The following is a 25953-nucleotide window of genomic DNA, read 5'->3' on the forward strand; positions in this document are numbered from 1 at the left end:
CTCATGGTTCCTAGTCGGATTTGGATTCGTTTCTGCTGCACCATAATGGGAACTCCAAAAGCTCTTAAGTTTTGAGGTGATTATTTTGTGCGTCAGTAAAGGGAAGAAGGAGAAAGAATTAAGCAAATAAATAACATGAAGTAGATGGGGGAAAAGTGGATTAAGGAATAGAGAAGATGGGATGGAGAGAAGGGGTTGGAGTTGAGGGCTTATAGTTTTTGACAAAGCAAAGAAAAGCAGTTTTTGACAGTCAAAAAGCAGTTTTTGACAAGAGAAGAAAAGCAGGAAGGAGTATGCAGCTCCTCTGCTTCTCTTTGCTGCATGCTCCTTCCTGCTTTTCTTTGCTTGCTCATCATGAACACATATAACCCCCCAAAAGCCACCAAAATTGGCAGGCTCCACCTGAGTTTACTTATTCTGTTACAAGTCCTAGGACTACAGCCAGCTCTTTAGAATCTCTGACTCCTAATTTTAAGTTTATGGGAGTAAATAAGTAAGTAATGGCTCGACTTGTGTGGAACAGAATGAACATGGATGCCAGGGCACATCCTTGAGGAGAGCCACGATTCCCAGAAAAGGAAAAATGGATTCCCCAACAGGTGTCTCCTTCACATCACTGTGACTCAGGGAGAGTATTTTATTTTGCTAAAGAGTTAGGTGGAACAATAGTTAAAAACCAGGGAAATACATTATCCTACAAGATTTCAAAGCACAGAAATGTCCCGTGTAGAGGGAGAGTCTGAAAAGGCATCACAGCAATGGTATAGTGTGATTTACTATAACAAGGCATCTCATGGCTGAAAGGTATTCTATAGGATTATTCTATTTAGTTACTGACCCATGCTTTGCTTGCAGACAGATCTTGAAGGACAGGTAGGGCTTGGATGTTAGAATTAATAATAGGAGTAGTTGCTCCTGTGAATAGCATAAGCAAGGACCTAACAGTGGAAGGCCTAACACATATTCTCTAACAGCAAATTGAACCGGATATGTATGGGAAATCAGTTTGGTATGATGCGTTGAAGCATATGGTGGAGGAGGACCAAGAATACTGCAGATTGAGGTGATGGAATCAGCAGGTAAATGTGAATTATTAGCACTTTTTTGGGAAGGAAATTGTTCACAGTAAAGCTATACTGGTAGACAATAGCATTGTTAGGAGAGGGAACAAAAACAAAACAAGGCTGTCAATTAAGAGCCTATTCAATAGTCAAGGTGAGGGGTGAGGAGGTGGAATGTAGATGAGAGAAAAGTTGCTAAGAGATCTGCAGTACTTGGGACCTGGGGCTCATGGAGGGGCAGAGAAATGAATCAATCAGTTCCAAGACTTCTGGTCTATGGCACTTGTGAGGATGGAGGAAGCAGCCAAGGGCAGAAATTTTTTTTTTTAAATATACGACTTTTTTTTTTTTTTGCTTTTTAGGGCGATATTTGCCGCATATGGAAGTTCCCAGGCTAGGGGTCTAATTGGAGTTACAGCTGCCGGCCTACACCACACCCACAGCAAAGCAGGATCTGAGCAGTCTCTGAGACCTATACCATCGCTCATCATAGCTCATGGCAACCCCCATCCCCGACCCACTGAGCGAGGCCAGGGATTGAACCCACATCCTTCAGGGATACTGCTCAAATTGTTTCCTCTGCCCCCAACAGGAACTTCCAAAGGCAGAAACTGGGTCATAGGTAGCTATTTGTGAGGTATAAGAATGGGATGGAAAGATGCTGAGCTGAGTTGGGCTGCACTGACTGAATTGTCAGCGCTGCAACAGGCGGAGATATGGAGCAAAGCAATTGGAAAACCGGCAGTGCATGGGGGAGAAGGCAAAGATTAAATAAGACCGGGTAGTCATCTGATTAGAATCAAGAAGAGGGGAGAGCTGTTGGTAAGGAGGCAGGCCTGGAGTATAGGCCTACAGAAAAAGGGGAGGAAAATGTCTTTTTTGGTTTTTTGTCTTTTAGGGCCTCACCCACGGCATATGGAGGTTCCCAGGCTAGGGGTCCAATTAGAGTTACAGCCGCCAGCCTAGGCCACAGTTACAGCAACGCGGAATCCGAGCCCCATCTGCGACCTACACCACAGCTCACTGCAACGACAGATTCTTAAAGCACTAAGCGAGGCCAGGGATCGAACCTGCAACCTCATAGTTCCTAGTCACACTCCTTTCCGCTGCGCCACAATGGGAACTTCTTTCTTTCTTTCGGGACGGAAAAGAGGCCAAGTAAAGGCAATTACTTAGGTGACGACCTCGCAACTTTTCGGTAGGTAGTCGGTAGGGCAGAGGTCAGACTGAGAAGTGAGCAGTGTGAGGGAAAGGCAGTCTCACGTGAAAAGAAGGCATAAGGACTTCAGGAGAGAAGGTTGGGGACATCGGGTGCTACTGTCTGGAGACCTACTGGCCCCGATCTCAGGCTACAATTCCTCAGCACACAGATGTTGGCGTTTTCTCGTCATAACGTGACACACTGCAAGTACAGGGCTAATCTCAGAGACTGCCACTTCTGAGGGTGCCGACTGTAACTTCGTAATAATAATAATGAATAAGAAATAAGGAAGCGGGTTCCTAGGAAGCAGAAGCTGCAGGGCGCAGCAGCAGGACACTGGGACGCTCCCCTTTCCCCACCCCTTGCTGGGATGGTCTGCGCAAGCGCGCAGGAAGTGCTGGCGGAAGTGGTGTAGGAGCGCTTTAGGGAAGGGACCGGCGGAGTAAACAGATATCCTGTCGACGCCTGAGGACGGTGTTGGTGGGTGCAGGCCACCATGAACCGCCTCCAAGGTGACTACGACCCCTACGCAGTTGAAGAACCTAGCGACGAGGAACCGGCTTTGAGCAGGTGGGCCCCTGCCCCGCCCCGGCCCTCGAGGCTTCGACCCCCCCCCCTCAGTGCGCTTGCCGGGCAGGTGCAGACGCTCGGCCCGGCGGTTCGGACGCCCGTCGCTCCCTGCTGTCACCAGTGGGACGCCGAGGGGGTTCTGGTGTGTTCGCGCAGCCACCGGGGAGGCGGGGCCGACACACGCGCGGGGAAGGGGCGTATTCTGGAATTATGCGTAAGATTCAAAAGCTGTGAGATGGAATCTTGCTTCTGCATCTTACTAGCACTGTGACCGAAGGAAAGCACTTATCTTCGATTTCTCATCCATAAAAAGGAAGTATAGTAAGTATATCAGAGATATGTTAAGCTCACGGGACTTACTGTGAAGTGACCATCATGAAGAATAAACTGCTGTAAACAGAAATAAGGGAATATTTAACTTTTTTTTTGAGCATCTAATATATGCTTGGTTTGGGCGACATAGGTCAATCATAAGATTTTTTGTCTTCTATAGGCCTACGGTAAAGTAGGGGAAATAAGATACTTATTTTGGAAGATGTATGCTTGGGAAATAAATGTGTTTCTCCAAGAGTACTGTAGGAAAAGATGACCTCGGATAGTCACAGATTAAGTACCGTGGGAATTTCCAGGAGGGAGGGGTTAATCTTGTCTGGGGGAAATTTGCAGTTATGTTGACGAGAGATTTCCAGGCACTTTTAGCCATTTTTTAAAACTGTCAGAAGATCTTGTTCATAAACCTTATTATTTTTTACTTTTTAGGGCCGAACCTGCGGCATATGGAGGTTCCCAGACTAGGGGTCCAGTCGGAGCTACAGCTGCTGGCCCACGCTACAGCAACGCAGAATCTGAGCCTGTCTTCGAGCGACCTACACCACAGCTCGCGGCAACACCAGATCATTAACCCACTGAGCAAGGCTAGGGATCGAATATGAAACCTCATGGTTCCTAGTCGGGTTTGTTTCCGCCATGCCACAACTGGAACTCTCATTCATTAACTTTAAGACATTCTGTGGGACTAAGCTTTCCGTGAAACTGCCTTTCCTTTAGTTGCAGTGTTTACTTATGTTACCCTGTGGAGGGGTTAGAGGTATGGGAGGTTGAGCTGCTGTGAAGATTTCTGTTGTGGGGAGTGAGGATGGAGTCCAAGAATCAGGAGTTCCCATCATGGCTCAGTGGAAACGAATCCAACTAGGAACCATGGGGTTGAGGGTTCGATCCTTGGCCTCCCTCCGTGGGTTGTGGATCTAGTGCTGCCGTGAGCTGTGGTGTAGGTTGAAGACCTGGCTGGGATCTGATGTTGCTGTGGCTCTGGTGTAGGCTGGCGGCTACAGTTCTGATTAGACCCTAGCCTCGGAACCTCCATATGCTGTGGGTGTGGTCCTAAAGAGACAAAAAGACAAAAAAAAAAAAGAATTTCTTTCAGTTAATTTCACAGCCCAGTCTGTGAAAGGAGGCATATGAGGGCATCAATAAGTAATTCAGTTTGATAGCCATATAACAGTGTTTCCTGAACTTGAGTTATTCTGCCCTTGCCATCTCCATACTCATCCCTGTTATTATTTATTTTTTTCTTAAAGTCAGTTTACTTTTTTTGTGTGTTAAATTGTTTTTTTTTTTTTTTTGCTTTTTAGGGCTGCACCTGTGGCATATGGAAGTTCCCAGGCTAGGAGTTGAATCAGAGCTACAGCTGCCGGCCTATTGCCACAGCCACAGCAATGAGGGATCTGTGCTGCATCTGTGATCTGTACCACAGCTCATGGCAGTGCCAGATCCCTGACCCACTGAACGATGCCAGGGATTGAACCCGAATCCTTGTGGATACTAGTTGGCTTGTTTCCACTGCACTACAACAGGAACTCTGGTGTTAATTTTTTTTAAATTCACAAATTACGACTTAAAAAAGTTTTATGATTGCACCTGTTGCATATGAAAGTTCCGGGGCCAGGGATTGAATGCAAGATATAGCTGTGGCCACGCTGTCAGATTCTTTAACCCACTGTGACGGGCTGGGGATCGAACCCATCCCTCTGCAACCACCCAAGTCAGATTCTTAATCCACTGCACCACAGTGGGAACTCTCAGTTTACATTTTGTAGTTAAATTTCTTTTTAGGGCCACACCTGCAGCAAATGGATGTTCCCAGGCTAGGGGTCAAATCAGAGCTGTAGCTGGGGTCTCTGCCATAGCCACAGCAACACCAGTTCTGAGCCACATCTTCAACCTATGCCACAGCTTGTGGCAATGCCAGATTCTTAACCCATTGAGCCAGGGCAGGGATTGAACCCATATCCTCATGGATACCCATCTGTTTAGTAACCTGCTGAGCCACAACAGGAACTCCTGTAGTTAAATTTCTTTAAGGATGCTTTATATTCCCCTGACAGTTGCCGCTGGTAAGGTAATTGCTAACTGTAAAAATAAATACTGTGGAAACAAAACCGTGTTATTAGGCACTATTGCCCTACTCAGGGCTCTGAAATGAATGCTTGTTTTAAGAAGCGAGATTGTGTTAGAGGTGTTTAAGAGATGTCTATCAGGATTTGATTTTACCCTGCTTATAAGTGAATCTTTTATAGCCTGTTACTGTTTCACGGAAACCAGCAGAACATATGAGACTTCTGAGTTGGAGAGAACTCATAGCGTAGCAAGAAGCATGAGCATCATGTTTGTGTTAGTCACTCTTACTTCCCAACTCTTGTACGTGGAGAGGCCCAGATGGGTGCTACACATTCATTGGGTTGGTATCATGGTTTAGGACCATTTGCGCTTGGAGAATCTACCTCTTTTACAGCAGGTGGTGAATAAGCCACTAGATGCCAGTAGCTCCTCTCGCCTCCCAATTAAGACAATCAAATACATCTCTGACTGCACTGGGAACTATATCTGGTCACTTGTGATGGAGCATGATAATGTGAGAAAAAAGAATGTATACATGTATGTGTGACCGGGTCACCTCACTCTGCAGTAGAAAATTGACAGAACACTGTAAACCAGCTATAATGGAAAAAGTAAAAATCATTATTAAAAAAAAAGAAAAAAATCTCTAACTGGACTTCCCCACTGTGGTGCAATAGGTTAAGATTCTGGCATTGCTATAGCTGCTGTGTAGGTTGCAGCTGCAGCTTGGATTGACTCTTTGGCCTGGGAATTTCCATGTGTTGAGGGTGCAGCCGAAAAAGAAAAAAAAAAAAAAAAAAAAACTCTAAAAAAATCTCTATGCCAAATGTTCCTGGGGTTAGAGGAGGTGGGGAAGCAGCCAAAATTGCTCCCAGTTGAAGACCACTGGGGTAGTTCCAGGGTAATCTTGAGAGCTAAGGCTGAAAAGATGTGTTGAAATCAGACTGCGGAACGCTCTTTCTCTTTTTTGCTTTTTGGGGCTACACCTGTGGCATATGGAAGTTCCCAGGCTAGGGGTCAAATTGGAACTGGGGCCTACAACACGTGGGATCCGAGCCACATCTGCCATCTACATTACAGCTCATGCAACAGTGGATCCTTAACCCCCTGAGTGGGTCCAGGGATTGAACCCACATCCTCCTGGATACTGGTTGGGTTTGTTAACCACTGAGCCATGATGGGAACCCCATGGATGATTTTCTTTTGGATTTGGGTAGTGGTGTGATGAGAGTTCTTTAGGAATAACATTCTGGCAGCAGGGTTAAGGGTGGAATGAAACAAGAGTTTGGAGGCTTGGGGACCTTTAGGCCATGGTGGCGCAGGCAGAGTTAAGCAGACCTGAGTGAATATAGTGGTAGTGGAGAAAGGGAGCATGCTGGTCAGGATGAGCAGTGTCAGATGGGGAGTTATCTTGAGAGTAGAATCTGGACAAGGCTTCTGTCATTAGCAAACTTGATTGGTGTGTATTGTGTTCTTCTTATTTACCTTCTGCTGGAAGCTCACAAGCATTGCAGAAGATAAAAATAGAGACACAAAACCCAGGATACTCTGTAACTTCTCAGACTATGAATAATTGAATGTTGTGTATAAACTGTTGACTGTATTAGAAATGTCTTGACCATTTCATTTATCTTGATAACATTTCATTCCTGCTGGTATCCGGTTTAATTCTGTCATACTGCTCTTGGTGGGGAAACCTAGGTATGAAACAGCAAGGAAATTGGCAGAAATTGCTCAGGAGAATTTGGAATATTATTTATTTATTTATTTATTTATTTATTTATTTGCTTTTTAGGGCCACACCCATGGCATATGGAGGTACCCAGGCCAGAGGTAGTCAGAGCCTAGCCACAGCATCCTCAGATCTGAGCCACATCTGCAACCTACACCACAGTGCATGGCAGGGCCAGATCCTTAACCCACCAAGTGAGGCCAGGGATTGAACCCACAAGCTCATGGTTCCTAGTCGGATTTGTTTCTCTGCTGCGCCATGATGGGAACTCCTGGAATGTAATTTAGCTTTCTCTCTTTATGGTTCTCTGTAGCACTGTGCCTTTTATACTGTAATATTTACTTACTATCTGTTAACATTTTGTATGGATATGTTAGCTATCTGTTACATAGATTAAGTTTTATTTAAGTATCCAGAGTTTCAAAAAAACTCCCAGTTCTGTGAGATAAATTTTTCATTGCTGATGGTGTTATGAATTGGTGCAATACTCTTGGAAAGTAGTGTGATAATTCCAGAAATTGGAAAGATGTTTGCATCTAATTCTAGACATTTAGCCTAAGAAATTCTACAGAAACAAGATGTTTACAGAGATGTTCGTTGTAGTATTTAATGGCAAAGAGAAATAGCTGTACAACATTTACAAGAGGAAATGTACAGACTTAAAAATATATTTGGAAATATGTATAAATGGTTGATCTATTAAGTGGGGAGATCTGTGTGTAGGGACAGATGAATCAAATGCAGTAAAGTTGTTGGGGCGTGAGGTGATGGACATTTTAAGTTATTATAACTCTTTAATATTCATGTTCTTGGAGTTCCCGTCATGGCTTAGTGGTTAACGAATCCAACTAGGAACCATGAGGTTGCGGGTTCGATCCCTGCCCTTGCTCAGTGGGTTAACCATCTGGCGTTGCTGTGAGCTGTGGTGTAGGTCGCAGATGCGGCTCGGATCCCGCTTTGCTGTGGCTCTGGCGTAGGCTGGTGGCTACAGCTCCGATTGGACCCCTAGCCTGGGAACCTCCATATGCCGTGGGAGCGGCCCTAGAAAAGACCCCCCAAAAAAAAAAAAAATTCATGTTTTTTATAATTTAAATGTGTTCTAGTTCTGAAGATGAAGTGGATGTGCTTTTACATGGAACCCCTGACCAAAAGCGGAAACTCATCAGAGAATGTCTTACTGGAGAAAGTGAATCATCTAGTGAAGATGAATTCGAAAAAGAAATGGAAGCCGAATTGAATTCCACCTTAAAAACAATGGAGGACAAGTTATCCTCTCTGGAAACAGGTAAAATTTTAGATTTTCATATATTTCTCTTAGCTCCATAACGGCAAGGAACCTTATTTGAACTGTGTTGTGTCCCCAGCACTTTCAGTAGGTGCTCAGTAAATACTTATTGAATAAATGAATAAATGTGCTTGGCAACCTGAGCCTAGTTTTCTTTGATCACGAGTGAAGCGGTTTCCTGTGTTTCTGGAAGGAGGCTGTTTAGTACTGTTTACTTGTTTGATTTCCTTTTGTAATTTTTACTCCAGAATAAAAGAAAAAAACCACACTTAACAGAAGGGTTTTTTGTTTTTGTTTTTTTGTTTTTTTTTCTGTTTAGGGCCGCACCTGTGGCATATGGAAGTTCCCAGGCTAGGAGTCAAATTGGAGCTATAGCTGTTGGCCATAGCCACAGCAACATCAGATCCGAGCCATACTGTGACCTACACCACAGCTTAGGGCAATGCCAGATCCTTAACCCACTGAGCACGGCCAGGGATTGAACCTGCAATCTCATGGTTCCTAGTCGGATTTGTTTCCACTGCTCCACAATGGAAACTCCTATAGAAGTATTTTTAAGGTTACATAGCACTGACATAGCAGCTTGAATTGTGTCACCACAATTCTTGTCTCATTTTCATTTTACTGAGTAATGAGACATACATCATTTCGATAACTTGGTCTCTATGTAAAATATACCCGACTTAAAAACTGGTTTGAAAGTAGAACTCCTCAGCTGTGTGTCCATGTTGTTATGCTATATATTAATTGTTAAGAATTGAAGGTAGGAGTTCCCGTCATGGCTCAGAGGTTAACAAACCTGTCTAGCATCCATGAGGATGTGGGTTCGATCCCTGGCCTTGCTCAGTGGGTTAAGGATCTGGTGTGCCGTGAGCTGTGGTGTAGGTTGCAGACGAGGCTCAGATCCCATGTGGCTGTGGTGTAGGCTGACAGCTGCGGCTCCGATTCAACCCCTAGCCTGGGAACCTCCACATGCCACGGGTGTAGTCTTAAAAAAAGATTAAAAAACTGAAAAAAACCAAGACATTTAGGAGTTCCTGTCATGGGTCATCAGTAATGAATCTGACTAGTATCCATGAGGATGCGGGTTTGATCCCTGGCCCCGCTCAGTGGGTTAAGGATCTGGCATTGCTGTGGCTGTGGGTGCTTCCATATGCCCTAAAAGGTCCCCCCCCCCAAAAAAAAAACATGTTTATTCTCCGTTCTCTATAGTATACTACGTGGCTGAAAGGTGTGTATATATATATATATATATATATATGCAGACAACTTGAAAACATGTCTCTTTTGTTAGATGTGCTTTTTTTTTTTTAAATGGCCACACCTGTGGCATATGGAAGTTCCTGGGCTAGGGGTTGAATTGGAGCTACACCCAAGATCTGTGCCACAGCCACAGTAATGTCAGATCCAAGTGTCATCTGTGACCTATGCTGCAGCTTGTGGTAATGCTGAATCCTTAACCCACTGAACGAGGCCAGGGATCTACCTGCATCCTCATGGACACTGTGTTAGGGTCTTAACCTCCTGAGCCACAACAGGAACTCCTAGATGTGCTTTTATCATTATATATGCTGTTGGTCTCTGTGGGAAGGATGAGAATAATTTTCTCATGATTTGGAACACTTATTCAAGGAAGGGAAGTTCTCTGTAATTGCACGGGGCACAGAAATCCGGTAAGTCATTGATGTGAAAGTATTTTGCCACCCAAATGAAATTGAAGGAGTTCCCACTGTGGCTTAGCAGTAACGAACCCAATTAGTATCCATGAGGACTTGGGTTTGAACCCTGGCTTCGCTCAATGGATTAAGGATCCAGTGTTGCTGTGAGCTGTGGTGTAGGTCACAGACACGGCTTGAATTTCACATTGCTGTGGATGTGGTATAGGCCGGCAGCTGCAGCTCTGTTTGACCCCCAGCTTGGGAACTTCTATGTGCTGCGGGTGCAGCCCTAAACCTCCCCCCCCAAAAAAAAAACAAAGAAAATGAAAGAATTCTGAAGTGCCGGAGAATGTATAGAGTTTTTTTTCTTGTCAATTATGTATGGTTTGGTCTTTAAACTTCCCTTATGGTTTTAATAGGATCTTCCTCAGGACATGGGAAAGTTGGAACAGCTCCAACAAAGTATTATGACGATATATACTTTGATTCTGATTCTGAGGATGAAGACAAAGCAGGTGAGTAACATGTGTACTAGGTTAAGCAGTTACATTTTATGAAAAAAGGGTTATCCAGCAATTATTTGATACTAGGATTTCCCTCTGAGTTTTAGCTTTTAGGAAATTGCGGGAAATTGGTGTGAAAACAAAAGCAGGATTGATGCATAAGAACAGATGGGGAACACACACAAATGAATACGTGGGACTGAGGCGAGTGTTGCAGAGATGCACCTGGGAGAGGAAGAGGATGTCCCCACTCAGTAGCTCCTTCCTTAGGGCCTTGTGCCCCTCTTCCTTCAGCTTCTTTAATGTAGCAACATTTGCCTTCACAACTGCAGATAGTTTCTATGTTTTTATAGTCTTGCAGAATTTTCCCTTGCTGCTTTTTTTTTTTTTTTAAATCAATCTCTCTGATCTTTGGAATTGATTTTATTTATTATTATTATTATTTTTTTGGTCTTTTTGTCTTTTCTGGGGCTGCACCCGCAGCATATGGAGGTTCCCAGTCTAGGGGTCTAATAGGAGCTGGAGCTGCCCGCCTACACCACAGCAACACCAGATCCAAGCTGTGTCTGCGACTTACACTACAGCTCACGGCAACCCTGGATCCTTAACCCACTAAGCAAGGCCAGGGATCAAACCCCAAACCTCATGGTTCCTAGTCGGATTCATTAACCACTGAGCCACGACGGGAACTCCTGGAATTGATTTTGTATAAAATTTGAACAAAGTTGAGCATAATGACAAGAGCTAAAACTGACTTAATTATATCAGTAATTATACTGGAATATGCAAATAACCAATTTATATGGTGAAGAAACAATTTTATATTTTTATATTTTTTGACAATTATTGACCAGCTCAAGTAGGTCTAGTGTATGTGGATGACTATACTTTGTTTTTTTTTATTTGTTTTTGTTTTGATTATCAGTAGCGTTTTATGTATGAGAACTTACCGAGAATTTAAGACATCAAAAATAGTTTCCACAATGAGATCCTGCTGTGTAGCATTGAAAACTATGTGTAGGTACTTACACTGCAACAGAACAATGGGAGGAAAAAGAATGTATACATGTATTTGTAACTTGGTCCCCATGCTGTACAGTTGGAAAAAAAAAAAAGGGAATATGTAAACTTGATCACATAGAGGTAAATTCTCAAGTAACTTTCAAAAAAGAAATGCCATCTTATGTAATTTCATTTAAACTAATGCTAGTTGTGTTATATATTGCAAATGAATTCAATTTGCTTTGAAAAGTATTTTGTCTCACTTAACTGTGACATTGTGAAAGGTTAGAGACTGTGCAAAAATATTTCATTCTATTTGGCATTTATCACTTGGTTGAGCAAACTTTTGGCCAACAATTTGTAGAGGTGAGGGATTCGAAAATAAACCCTGAATCTGTTCAGTCTGAAAAGAAAAAAAAAAAAAAAAGTAGTTTCCAGGAGTTCCCATTGTGGCTCAGTGGAAGCAGACCCAGCTAGGATCCATGAAGTTGTAGGTTCGATCCCTGGCCTCGCTCAGTGACTTAAGGGTCTGGCGTTGCCATGAGCTGTGGTGTAGCTTGCAGACCTGGCTCGGATCCTGTGTTGCTGTGGCTGTGGTGTAGGCTGGCAGCTGCGCTCCGATTCAACCCCTAGCCTGGGAACTTCCATATGCTGCAGGTGCAGCCCTAAAAAAGCAAAGTAAATAAATAAAAATAGTTTCTATTCTTGACATGCTTTGATTGGTCTTTTTGAGACTCAATTATTATTTGAGCTCAATTCTGAACTTTACTGCAAGAATAGTTTAAAAATTCTTTTTTAGGAGTTCCCGTCATGGTGCAGTGGTTAATGAATCCAACTAAGAACCATGAGTTTGCGGGTTCGATCCTTGGCCTTTCTCAGTGGGTTAACGATCCGGCATTGCTGTGAGCTGTGGTGTAGGTTGCAGACGCGGCTTGGATCCTGCGTTGCTGTGGTTCTGGCGTAGGCCAGTGGCTACCGCTCTGATTCAACCCCTAGCCTGGGAACCTCCATATGCTGTGGGAGCAGCCCAAGAAATGCCAAAAAAGACAAAAAAAAAAAAAAAAAAATTCTTTTTTAGGAAGATATAGTAGAAAAAATATGTAGCTTAGGGGATGAGATATTTTATTCTGTATTAAACAGTCGTGAACTTTAGACATGATACTTATCCATATCCTTAACATTTTCAAAATTAGCACAGGGGACCAAGAAAAAAAAGAAGAAACAACACAGAATTCCAACAAATGATGAATTACTCTATGATCCTGAAAAAGATAACAGAGATCAGGCTTGGGTTGATGCACAGAGAAGAGGGTAAGAACTTTAATATTTAGAATCTTTAGAAAAAAATTATTAAAAGATGATTTTCACTGCATTCATGTTTTGTGTGTATATGTTTATACAGATGTGCGTAGAGAAATTGTGAGGAAAAACTGCTGAATAGTTTCTTTTCTTTTCTTTTTATTTTTATCTTTGGTCACTCCTGTAGCATGTGGAAGTTCGCAGGCTAGGGGTTCCTGGGCCAGAGATCAAACCTGAACCACAGCAGTCACCCAAGCCACAACAGTAAGAATGCTGCTCAGCCACAGGGAACTCCTAAATATTTTATTTTATTTATTTATTTATTTCTTCCTTTATTGTATTTTTTCTTTTTAGGGCTGCACCTGTGGCATATAGAAGTTCCTGGTCTAGGGGTTGTATTGGAACTGCAGCTGCCGGCCTATGCTATAGGCATGACAACACTGGATCCAAGCCGCATCTGCAACCTGCGCCACAGCTTGTGGCAACTCCAAATCCTTAACCCACTGAGTGAGGCCAGGGATCAAATCTGTGTCCTCATGGATACTAGTTGGGTTCTTAACCTGCTGAGCTACAATGGGAACTCCCTGAATAGTTTAATTTAAAAATGAAAAGCCCGAGTTCCTATCATGGCTCAGCAGAAACAAATCTGACTAGGGTTAATCAGGAAGGATGTGGCTTTGATTCCTGGCCTTGCTCAGTGGGTGAAGGATCTGGTGTTGCTGTGGGCAGTGGTGTAGGTCGCAGATGTGGCTTGGATCTGGTGTGGCTGTGGTGCAGGCCGGTGACTGCAGCTCCCATTCAGCCTCTAGCCTGGGAACCTCCATATGCCTAACAAGACAAAAAAAAAAAAAAAAAAAAAAAGAATATATGGTTTATAATATCTGAGCCTGTCTCTCTCTCTCTTTTTTTTTGGCTTTTTAGGACCACACCCATGGCATATGGAAGTTCTTAGGCTAGGGGTTGAATTGGAGCTACAGCTGCTGGCCTACATGACAGCCAGAGCAATGCAGAATCCGAGCCGTGTTTGCAACATAGACCACAGCTCATGGTAACGCCAGACCTTTCACCCACTGAGTGAGGCCAGGGATTGAACCTACGACCTCATGGATACTAGCCGGGTTTGTTAGCCACTGAGTGACGGAGAACTCCTGGAGTCTCTTGTTTTATAAATAAATTCATTTATATCATTTTTTCCCTTTTTCCTTTTTTTCTCTTTTTTTAGGGCCATGCATGTGGCATGTGGAAGTTCCTGGGCTAGGGGTTGAATCAGAGGTGCAGCTGCCAGTCTGTAACACAGCTGCAGCAACACCAGCTACTTAACCCACTGAGTGAGGCCAGGGATCAAACCTGCATCCTCATGGATACTAGTCAGGTTCTTAACCTGCTGAGCCACAATGGGAACTTCGACTTTTAAATTTTGTAACATTTTATTGAAGTATAGTTGATTTACAGTGTTGTGATCATTTCTGCTGTTCAGCAAAGTGATTGTTTGTTATACATACACACACATCCATTCTTTTTTTTTTTTTTTTTTTTTTTTTTTCTGCTTTTTAGGGCCACACCTGCAGCATATGGAGGTTCCCAGGCTAGGGGTCCAATTGGAGCTACAGCTGCTGGCCTACACCACAGCCACAGCAACATCAGATCTGAGCCATGTCTGCAACCTACACCACAGCTCACGACAACGCTAGATCCTTAACCTCCACTCAGCGAGGCCAGGGATCAAACTCGCAGTCTCATGGTTCCTAGTCAGATTCATTTCTGCTGTGCCATGACGGGACTTCTGGAATTTTTTTTTCTTATTACGATTTTTATTTTTCCCATTATGGTTGATTTACAGTGTTCTGTTTTTTTCTTTCTTATTGTGATTTCCTTAGTTTATTTTTTTTGCCGTTGTTTTTGTTTATTTTTGACTTTACCTTTGGCATGTGGAAGTTCTGAGGCCAGGGATCGAACCCAAGCCACAGCAGCAACCTGAGGGGCAGCAGTGATAATGCCAGATCCCTCGCCTGCTGAGCTACAGGGGAACTCCCAGATTACTTTAGTTTTTATCTAATATCCATTTTCTGTTCCAAGAGCCCATTTAGTTGTCATATCTCCTTACTTAGGCTTTTCTTGGCTGTGGCAGTTTCTCAGACTTTCCTTGTTTTGATGACCTTAACAGTTCTGAGGAGCATTGGTCAGGTATATTGTGGGAGGCCCCACTATTAGAATTTATCTAATGTTTTTCTCATGATTAGACTGGAATTACAAGTTTTTGGAAAGAAGACCACAGAAGTAAAGTGCCTTTTCATCACTTTATATCAAGGGCACAGTCATGTCACATGCTTTATGTCTCCTACTAATCTTGACTTTGATCGCTGTGGTGAGGTCCTGTTTGTCAGGCTTCTCTACTGTAAAGTTACCCTTTCCATCCCTTTTGTATCATACTTTTGGAAGGATGTCACTATGTTTAGCCTAGACTTAGGAATGGAGTTATGCTCCACCTCCTTGAGGAGAGATGTCTTCATAAATTATTTGTAATTTTTACATATGGGAGGTTTATTCTCCCCCATTTATTTATTTATTAAATCATTTATGTCAGCATGGACTCATGGACATTTATTTATACTTTGGCTACATATATATATATATATATATATATATTTTTTTTTTTTTTTGCTTTTTAGGGCCACACCCATGGAATATGGAGGTTCCCAGGCTAGTGGTTGAATTGGAGCCACGGCTGTCAGCCTACACCCACAGCCACAGCAACACCAGATCCAAGCTACATCTGTGACATACACCACAGCTCATGGCAACACCAGATCCTTAATCCACTGAGCGAGGCCAGCGATTGAACCTGCAACCTCATGGTTCCTAGTCAGATTCGTTTCTGCTGCGCCAGTACGGGAACTCCTACTTTGGTTATAATTTAATAGTACTTTATTTTCATGCTGTAATTGGTTGGCTCCTGTGCCCCTTTAATATACCTATCTTACTGTGCATGTATGTTTCTTTTTTAGCACATCATTACTTTCCTGCACTGCAAGATGTTCCAGGTCCATCTTGTATGCCCCATTCCTAGAATCAACCATTTCTCTAAGGAGTATTATTTTCTTCTATCGGAGAATAGCATTAGAAATCAAGAGTTGGGAGTTCCTGTTGTGGTGCAGCGGAAATGAATCTGACTAGGAACCATGAGACTGCGAGTTTGATCCCTGGCCTCGCTGAGTGGAGGTTAAGGATCTAGCGTTGTCGTGAGCTGTGGTGTAGGTTGCAGACATGGCTCAGATCTGATGTTGCTGTGGCTGTGGTGTAGGCCAGCAGCTGTAGCTCCAATTGGACCCCTAGCCTTGGAACCTCCATATGCCATGGGTGTGGCCTGAAAAAGAAAAAAAAAAAAAGAAAAAGAAAAAAAGAAATCAAGACCTGGCTTTAATGTTTCCACCTTCTATTTTCTTTTTCTGTTTTAGGTACCACGGTTTTGGAATACAGAGGCCACGTCAACAGCAACAACCTGTTCCAAATAGTGATGCTGTCTTGAATTGCCCTGCCTGCATGACAACACTGTGTCTTGACTGCCAAAGGTAATGGCTAAAGTGTAATCACACACACACACACACACACACACACGAAAAAGCCGCATGGTGTTGGTTGTTTAAGAAATAGACTTGAGGAGTTCCCGTCATGGTGCAGTGGTTAACGACTCCGACTAGGAACCATGAGGTTGCAGGTTCGGTCCCTGCCCTTGCTCAGTGGGTTAAGGATCCAGCGTTGCTGTGAACTGTGGTGTAGGTTGCAGATGCGGCTCGGATCCTGCGTTGCTGTGGCTCTGGTGTAGGCTGGCGGCTAGAGCTCCAATTCGACCCCTAGCCTGGGAACCTCCATATGTCACGGGTTCGGCCCAAAGAAATAGCAAAAAGACAAAAAAAAAAAAGAGAGACTTGAGGTACTTAAGAATTATGATATTCTTTTTTTACATATCCTTAGTGCCACATGACTAATCTTTATACAAGTAATTTTGGCTATACATTGTCTGTTTTTTTTTTTTTTTTTTTTTTATTTTCCCACTGTATAGCAAGGGGGTCAGGTTATCCTTACATGTATACATTACAATTACATTTTTCCCCCCACCCTTTGTTCTGTTGCAACATGAGTATCTAGACATAGTTCTCAATGCTATTCAGCAGGATCTCCTTGTAAATCTATTCTAAGTTGTGTCTGATAAGCCCAAGCTCCCGATCCCTCCCACTCCCTCCCCCTCCCATCAGGCAGCCACAAGTCTCTTCTCCAAGTCCATGATTTTCTTTTCTGAGGAGATGTTCATTTGTGCTGGATATTAGATTCCAGTTATAAGTGATATCATATGGTATTTGTCTTTGTCTTTCTGGCTCATTTCACTCAGGATGAGATTCTCTAGTTCCATCCATGTTGCTGCAAATGGCATTATGTCATTCTTTTTTATGGCTGAGTAGTATTCCATTGTGTATATATACCACCTCTTCCGAATCCAGTCATCTGTCGATGGACATTTGGGTTGTTTCCATGTCCTGGCTATTGTGAAGAGTGCTGCAATGAACATGCGGGTGCATGTGTCTCTTTTAAGTAGAGTTTTGTCCGGATAGATGCCCAAGAGTGGGATTGCAGGGTCATATGGAAGTTCTATGTATAGATTTCTAAGGTATCTCCAAACTGTTCTCCATAGTGGCTGTACCAGTTGACATTCCCACCAACAGTGCAGGAGGGTTCCCTTTTCTCCACAGCCCCTCCAGCACTTGTTATTTGTGGATTTATTAATGATGGCCTGTTTTTTTGTTTTTTTAATGATTTCTATTTTGTCTGTTATAGTTGATTTACAGTGTTGTGTCAATTTCTACTGTACAGCAAAATGACTTAGTCATACATATATACATATATATGTATATATATATATACACACACACACACATATTCTTTTTCTCACGTTACTCTCCATCATGTTCCATCATAAGTGACTAGATATAGTTCCCTGGGCTATATAACAGGATCTCATTGCTTATCTGCTCCAGATACAATAGTTTGCATCTATTAACCCCAGACTCCCAGTCCATCCTACTCCCTCCCTCTCCCCAGTGGTAATCACAAGTCTTTTCTTCTGGTCCATGAGTTTCGTTTCTGTGGATAGGTTCATTTGTGCCATATATTATATTCCAGATATAAGCGCTATCATATGGTATTTGTCTTTCTCTTTCTGACTGACTTCACTTAGTATGAGATTCTCTAGTTCCATCCATGTTGCTGCAAATGACCTAATTTTGTTCTTTTTCATGGCTGAGTAGTATTCCATTGTGTATATCTACCACATCTTCTTAATCCATTCATTTGATGATAGACATTTAGTTTGTCTCCATGTCTTGGCTATTGTGAATAGTGCTGCAGTGAACATAAGGGTGCATGAGTCTTTTTCAGTGAGAGTTTTATCCAGATATATGCCCAAGAGTGGGATACATCCTCTTTTATAAGTAACTCTTCTTTTTTTTAAGCCTCACCCAAAGTTCCTGGGCCAAGGACTGAACCAGCACCACAGCAGTGACCCAAGCCACTGCAGTGACAATGCTGGGTTGTTAACCCACTGAGCAAGGCCAGTGATCAAACCTGCATCCTCACAGACACTATGTTGAGTTCTTAACTTGCTGAGCCACAACAGGAACTCATCTTTTGTATCTTTGATAATAGCTATTCTAACAGATATGAGGTAATATCTTACTGTAATTTCAATATTTATTTCCGTGATGATTTTTTTTTGGGGGGGGGGCTGCACCTGCATCATATTGAAGTTCCAAGAGGTATGGGTTGGTTGGAGCTGCAGCTGCTGGCCTACCCCATAGCCATAGCAACATAGGCTCCGAACCCATGACCTGCGATACAGCTTATGGCAATACCAGATCCTTAACCCACTGAGTGAGGCCAGGGATCAAACCCTTGTCCTCATGGATACTAATTGGGTTCATTACTGCTAAGCCAGGATGGGAATATTATTCAGTGCTAAAATAAGTGAGTTATATTTTAGTTTTTAATCTATTTCAAGTTTTAGTTGTAGTTACTGCTTTTTTTTTTTTTTTTTTTTGTCTTTTGTCTTTTTAGGGCTGTGCCCGCAGCATATGGAGGTTCCCAGGCCAGAGGTTGAATCAGAGCTACAGCTGCCAGCTTGCACCACAGCCACAGCAACTTGGGATCTGAGCCGTGTCTGCAACCTACACCACAGCTCATGGCAACACCAGATCCTTAACCCACTGAGCAAGGCCAGGGATCAAACCCTTGTCCTCAAGAATACTAGTTGGATTCATTAACCACTGAGCCACGATGGGAACTCCAGTTATTGCATTTTTCATTGAAGACTTTTTATTTAAGTCCTTTTTAATTTCCGGTGGGGCAGTTTTTAGAGTTCCTTGCTCTCTGAACATACCTTTAAACTTGTTTTTATTTCAGACTATTTTTAAGAACATCCACTGGTTTATTTTTGCTTTTGTTTCTTGTGCTTTAGATGTCATCTTCAAAAAACTGTTGTCAAGGAGTTCCCGTCGTGGTGCAGTGGTTAACGAATCCGACTAGGAACCATGAGGTTGCAGGTTCCATCCCTGCCCTTGCTCAGTGGGTTAACAATCCGGCGTTGCCGTGAGCTGTGGTGTAGGTTGCAGACGCGGCTTGGATCCCGCGTTGCTGTGGCTCTGGCGTAGGCCGGTGGCCACAGCTCCGATTCAACCCCTAGCCTGGGAACCTCCATATGCCGTGGGAGTGGCCCAAGAAATAGCAACAACAACAACAAAAAGACAAAAGACAAAAAAAAAAAAAAAAAAAAAAAAAAAAAACTGTTGTCAAGATGATTGTCAAGGAGTTTTTGCCCTGTTTACCTACACCACAGCTAACAGCAATGCTGGATCCTTGAGCCACTGAGTGAGGCCAGGGTTTGAACCTGCGTCCTCATGCTTACTAGACAGATTCGTTTCCACTGAGTCACGATGGGAATTCCCTGCCCTATTTTATTGTAGGAGTTTTATGATTTCAGATCTTACATTTTATTTTATTAATTTTTTTTTTTTTAATGGCTGCACCCGTGGCATGTGGTAGTTCCTTGGTCAGGGATTGAATTTGAGCTGCACCTATGACCTATGCTGCATCTGTGGCAGTGCCAGATTCTTTAGCCCACTGCACCAGGCTGGGGATTGAACCTGCACCTCTGCTGTGACCCTAGCTGCTGCAGTTGCATTTTTAACCCACTGTGCCATAGCAGGAACTCCCAGATCTTATATTTTAGTCTTTAGTCTATTTCAAGTTAATTTTTGTGAGTGGTATAAGTTAAGGGTCTAATTTCCTTTTTTGTATGTGACTCCGGTTTTCCCAGTACCATTTACTGAAGAAACTATCTTTCCCCTGTTGAATATTCTTGACTCCCTTGTCAAGTAAATAGTTGATGGTTTATTCATGGGTTTATTTCTGGGCTCTTTTTTTTTTCTTTTTAATTTTTAAGGCCACACCTGCAGCATATAGAAGTTCCTGGGCCAGGAGTTCAGTCAGAGCTGCAGCCACAGTCCTGTGCCGTAGTTATGGCAATATGGATCCATGCTGTACTGTGACCTGTGCAGCAGCTGGCAGTGCCAAATCCTTAACGCACTGAGCAAGGCCAGGGATCAAACCTGGATTCTCACAGAGATGACTTTGGGTCCTTAACCCACTGAGCCACAATGGGAACTCCCTATTTCTGGCCTCTTGATTCTGTTCCATTGATTGATGAATCTGTTTTTATGCCAATCTGATACTGTTTTGATTATTATAGCTTTGTAGTAAGGAATCAGAAAGTGTGATGCCTCCAACTTTATTCTTTCTCAAGATTGCTTTGGCTGTTTGGGGTCTTTTCTGGTTCCATATACATATACATTTTAGGATTTTTTTTTCTTTTTTTTTTTTTTTTTTCTACTCCAATGGAAAATGCCATTGGAATTTTGATAGGGAATAGTTTTGAGTAACATGGACATTGTAACAATATTAATTCTTGCAATCTGTGGACATGGTGATATCTTTGCATTAATTTGTGTTTTCTTCAGTTTCTTCCCTCAGTGTCTTATAGGTTTCAGTGTACAGATCTTTCACCTCCTTGGTTAAATTTATTTCTAAGTATTTTATTATTATTATTATTTTTTTTGTCTTTTGTCTTTTTGTCTTTTGTTGTTGTTGTTGTTGTTGCTATTTCTTGGGCTGCTCCCGCGGCATATGGAGGTTCCCAGGCTAGGGGTTGAATCGGAGCTGTAACCACCGGCCTACGCCAGAGCCACAGCAACGCGGGATCTGAGCCGCGTCTGCAACCTACACCACAGCTCACGGCAAGGCCGGATCGTTAACCCACTGAGCAAGGGCAGGGACCGAACCCGCAACCTCATGGTTCCTAGTCGGATTCGTTAACCACTGCGCCACGACGGGAACTCCGTATTTTATTATTTTTGATGCTATTGTGAATGAGATTGTTTTCTTAATTTCTGTTTGTTGTTAGTGAAAATGCAACAGAATTTTGTTTTTTGCTTTTTTTTTTTTTTTTTTGTCTTTTTGTCATTTTCTTGGGCCGCTCTCGCGGAATATGGAGGTTCCCAGGCTAGGGGTCGTGTCGGAGCTGTAGCCACAGGCCTATGCCAGAACCACAGCAACGCTGGATCCGAGCCGTGTCTGCAACCTACAACACAGCTCACGGCAACGCCGGATCGTTAACCCACTGAGCACGGCCAGAGATTGAACCCGCAACCTCATGGTTCCTAGTCGGATTCATTAACTACTGAGCCACGACGGGAACTCTGGGAACTCCTCTTTTTTTAACCTATTGCTCTTGCTGGAATTTCCAGCACTGTGCTGAATAGGAGTAGTGAGGATGAGCATGCTTATCTTGTTCTTTATTTTAACCATTTTAAGCATATAATTCAGTGACATGAACTATATTCACAATATCATACAGCCATCACAACTGCCCATTTCCAGAACTTTTTTGTCACTCCAGATAGAAACTGTACCCATTAGAAAATAATTCCCTAATCTCTACATCCATCCCCAGCAGCCTCTGGTAATCTCTGTTCTACTTTCCATTTTGGATTGTTCACTGCTAGTGTATAGAAGAAACGAGATTTTTATGTGTTGCTTTTGTATTCTGCAACTTTACTACGTTAGCTTATTAGCTCTAATAGATTTTTTTTGCGTGTATAATCTTTAGAGTTTTTTTTACGTATAACATCAAGTTATCATGAACAAAGAAGATTTAACTTCTTCCTTGCAAATTTGGATGCCTTTTATTTCTTTTTCTTAGCTAATTGCTCTGATTAAAACTTCTAGGAGTTCCTGTTATGGCTCAGTGGAAATGAATCTGACTAGTGTCTATGGCTCCAATCCATGGCTCTGCTCAGTGAGATCCTGCATTGCTGTGTGCTGTGGTGTAGGTCGCAGCTCAATTCTTACCTAATTGCTCTGATTAGAACTTCTTGGCGTTCCCGTTGTGGCTCAATGGAAACGAATCTGACTAGTGTCCATGGCTTCGATCCTTGGCTCTGCTCAGTGGGTTAAGGGTCTGCTGTTGCCCTGAACCGTGGTGTAGGTTGAAGATGAGGCTCAGATCCCAAGTTGCTGTGGCTGTGGCATAGGCTAGTGGCTACAGCTCCTGTTCGACCCCTAGCCTGGGAACCTCCATGTGCCATGGTGTGGCCCTAAAAACCCAAAAAACAAAGAACTTCTAGTAGTTTGTTGAATAGATGTGGTGAAACGCATTTTTGTCTTGTTCCTTGTCTTAGAGGAAGAGTTTTCAGTCATTCATCATGTAATATGATGTTAGCTATGGATTTTTAATATATGACTTTTATTGTATTGAGATTTTTCTCTTCTTAGTTTATTTGTTGTTTTTATCAAGTAAGAGTATTGAATTTTGACAAATACTTTTTCTGCTTCATCAATTGAGATGATCTTTTTTTTTAAATTCATTCTATCAATCCAAATATTTTCTTCCCATTTCTTCCCCCACCCCTTTTTTTTTTTCGGGTAGTCTTATAAATACCTAACTTAGTCCATGTTCTCAATCAGGTTAACTGAAACTAAATGATGATGTAGGTGGTGGATTTGTTCTAGTAACTAGTGAGTACCAGATGTAGTTTATTCTTACTAGGTAGCTTGAAGTTTCTGATCATTTGCAACAATTTTTGTACTCTTCATATGAACTCTTAAGATTTTTGTGTATATATTGACAACTACAATATGAAATAAAGAAAAAGTAAAATGTCTTTGTAGTTAAGTTGCTTCTCTTTTAAATTAAACCATATTACCATGTTACAGTGTTCCTACACCCAAAAGAAGTTGCTTCATGATCTAACAGTAGATATTGGCTTTGGTAAAAGTTGTGTTCTGCAGTAATATAGGATTCCAATACAGTGCAGTATAAATGAAATTTTTTATAGTCTCATCTAGAGAAGCACCAGTGTGGTGGTGGAGGAGAGGATCAGCATTCAGAACTAAGGAAGGGAGTGTTCCTGTTGTGGCTCTGTGGGTTATGAACCTGACTAGTCTCCATGAGGATGCAAGTTGGATCCCTGGCTCCTCTCACTGGGTTAAGGATCCGGCATTGCCATGAGCTGTGGTGTAGGTCGCAGATGTGGCTCAGATCCTGTGTTGCTGTGGCTGTGGTATAGGCTGGCAGCTGTAGCTCTGATTTGACCCCTAATCTGGGAACTTTCATATATGGCAAGTGCGGCCCTAAAAAAAGACTAAGGAAGGCATAACTTGAGTTTACTGTTTTTAGCCAGGTAGGTATTTCTACTGTATGAGGTTTAAGAGGGAAAAAAAGGGAAAGTAACTTACCAAGTTGAGAAAGAAGTAGGAGAGTATTGAGTACATGAGGAGAACAAAGGAAGCATTGTGTCTGTTTAGGATCACGGCAATGCTCAGACTGCTGCCAAGGGTGCACATTATAAAGTTAGATGCTCTTTAAACTTTTAAAACTGTAGCTTGTAGGAGTTCCCTGGTGGCCTAGAGGTTATGGATTCAGTGTTGTCACTGCTGTGGCTTGGGTTCCATCCCTGGCCAGGGAGCTTCTGCATACCATGAGTATAGCCAAAAATAAATAAATAAATAAAACTAGCTTTTACTAAAATGGTGACCAGATTGACATTACCTATAATGAGAAAAGGGCAGGGTCTTAGCCCACAACAGGAAAAGACACAAAACTTATTAAAACATTACTTCCAGCAACTTTTCTTATCTTTTTTTTTTTTTTTTATGGAGGTTCCCAGGCTAGCGGTTGAATTGGATACAGCTGCCGGCCTGAGCCGAAGCCACAGCCACATGAGATCCGAGCCATGTCTGCACCCTGAGCCATGTCTGCACCCTGCACCCTAAGGATCACGGCACGGCAATGCTGGATCCTTAACCCACTGATTGAGGCCAGGTGTTGAACCCACATCCTCACGGATCCTAGCCAGGTTCATTACCCACTGAGCCACAAAGGGAACTCCTTGTCTTTCTAAGTTTGAAGAGCAAATAAAAAATTTTTTTCTGAGGAGTTCCCGTCGTGGCACAGTGGAAATGGAATTCAACTAGGAGCCATGAAGTTGCGGGTTCAATTCCAGCCTCATCAGTGGGTTAAGGATTCAGCGTTTCCATTGGCTGTGGTATAGTTTGCAAACGTGGCTTTCATCTGGCATTGCCGTGGCTATGGCATAGGCTGGCAGCAACCGTTCCGATTAGACCCCTGCCTGGCCTGGGAACTTCCATATGCTGTGGGTGTGGCCCTCAAAAGACAAAAAACAAACAAACAAACAAAAAAAACTCCAACAAACCAAAAAACCAGAGCAGTAGAAAAGAGATTACATTCATTCTTTATTATGTATTAACAAGTCTCTGGGGGCTTGGGGTGGAAATGCTATAAAATTTGGTTATGATGATCATTGTACAATTATAAATGTAATAAAATTCATTGAGTAAAAAAAAACCCCCCAAAACAAGTCTCTTCCTATTCTTAGAATAATTCTTGGGGAGTTCCTGTTGTGGTGCAGTGGAAATGAATCTGACTAGTAACCATGAGGTTGCGGGTTCGATCCCTGGCCTTGCTTGGTGGGTTAAGGACACAGTGTTACTGTGAGCTGTGGTGTAGGCTACAGATGCTCAGCGTTGTTGAGGCTGTGGCATAGGCTGGCAGCTACAGCTCCAATTCGACCCCTAGCCTGGGAATCTCCATATGCCACGGGTGTGGCCCTAAAAAGAAAATAAGAAAAAACTCTTGAAAGTTTTTTAATTTCTCATTTTGTTCTCATGTCTTTACTTTGGTATTTTAGTAAGTTTTTGGTGTGCTCAAAATTTGTCTAAATCTGTAACTGTTAAAATAGAACCTGAATCCAAACTCTCCGTTTCATTTTTCTCTTAGGCATGAATCATACAAAACTCAATATAGAGCAATGTTTGTCATGAATTGTTCTGTCAACAAAGAAGAGATTCTAAGATACAAAACCCCAGAGAACAGGAAGAAAAGGCGAGGTCATAAGAAGATGAAATCTAACCATGAAGATGCTGCAGAGCAGGCAGAGACCAATGTGGAAGAAATCTATCACCCAGTCATGTGCACTGAATGTTCCACTGAAGTAGCAGTCTACGATAAGGATGAAGTCTTTCATTTTTTCAACGTTTTAGCAAGCCATTCCTAAATAGCTAAGTTGGCATTTAGTTGCCCAGTATAATGGTGCAAATATGGACATATTTGCCTGCTTATCTCAAGTGACATTCTAAATTGTTATTTGAGGGAACAGTGTTTTATCTTTATCTTTTTGAAAGAAAATGGTTATCAACCTTCATCCTTCTCCCTCAAAAATTTTTTTTCCCTCAGCTTTGATGGGACTCATTATTCATACCCTTTTTGATAGATATTTGGAAATTGGGGCTTTTTATTTATTAAAGCTCTTTAGAATTAAAATGTGCTAGAGTTATAAGTAACCTTTGTTTCAGAGTGTTTTTATTTTTTATTTTGGATATATTCTTGTTGTGGTTAAACTGGAAACTATTTTCTGACTTTTGTGTTGTTTTTGGTAAGAAGTATCTTTATTTAGCTTATACCCCACAGGATGGAGTAACAATATTTAGTAACTGTTACAGTTTACATGGAGTTAGTATTGGGGTGCCTTGAGCAATTAACATAGGTCTTTCCCTAAGTATTCTGAACTTAATGAATTAATATGGTAAAATAGAAATTTTTGGTAAGGAAGAGCAACCTTACCT

At 42.4% G+C, this 25953-nt stretch overlaps 1 protein-coding gene across 3 annotated transcripts; it reads left to right on the plus strand.

Annotated features, from left to right (window-relative positions):
• Positions 1–2664: 2664 nt before the first annotated feature.
• EAPP (E2F associated phosphoprotein) lies at positions 2665–25671 on the plus strand. Of its 3 annotated transcripts, none has more exons than XM_084969042.1 (6): positions 2665–3153; positions 8065–8246; positions 10324–10419; positions 12603–12720; positions 16164–16277; positions 25109–25671. In XM_084969042.1, the coding sequence occupies exons 2-6, from the start codon at positions 8183–8185 to the stop codon at positions 25383–25385; spliced, it is 669 nt and encodes a 222-aa protein (XP_084825168.1). In that variant the 5' UTR covers positions 2665–3153; positions 8065–8182; the 3' UTR covers positions 25386–25671. The 3 variants fall into 3 exon arrangements, with proteins under 3 accessions (XP_084825168.1, XP_001928405.3, XP_020954833.1); XM_001928370.6 differs by having other exon boundaries at positions 2665–2832; XM_021099174.2 differs by lacking the exon at positions 12603–12720 and having other exon boundaries at positions 2665–2832.
• Positions 25672–25953: the final 282 nt, after the last annotated feature.

Source organism: Sus scrofa, chromosome 7, assembly GCF_054392235.1.
Source record: "Sus scrofa isolate SSC_HxYL_T2T_F1_AM1 chromosome 7, Sscrofa_HxYL_maternal_Yorkshire_Landrace_v2.0, whole genome shotgun sequence".
NCBI classification, from domain to species: domain Eukaryota; kingdom Metazoa; phylum Chordata; class Mammalia; order Artiodactyla; family Suidae; genus Sus; species Sus scrofa.

What these genes read in the sequence shown, in the direction of transcription:
- EAPP (XM_001928370.6), top strand. Translation starts at nt 2,759, where the DNA reads ATGAACCGCCTCCAAGGTGACTACGACCCCTACGCAGTTGAAGAACCT. An exon ending in GAGGAACCGGCTTTGAGCAG is followed by an intron (nt 2,833 to 8,064) that starts GTGGGCCCCTGC and finishes AATGTGTTCTAG; the next exon opens with TTCTGAAGATGAAGTGGATG. An exon ending in TGAGGATGAAGACAAAGCAG is followed by an intron (nt 10,420 to 12,602) that starts GTGAGTAACATG and finishes TTTCAAAATTAG; the next exon opens with CACAGGGGACCAAGAAAAAA.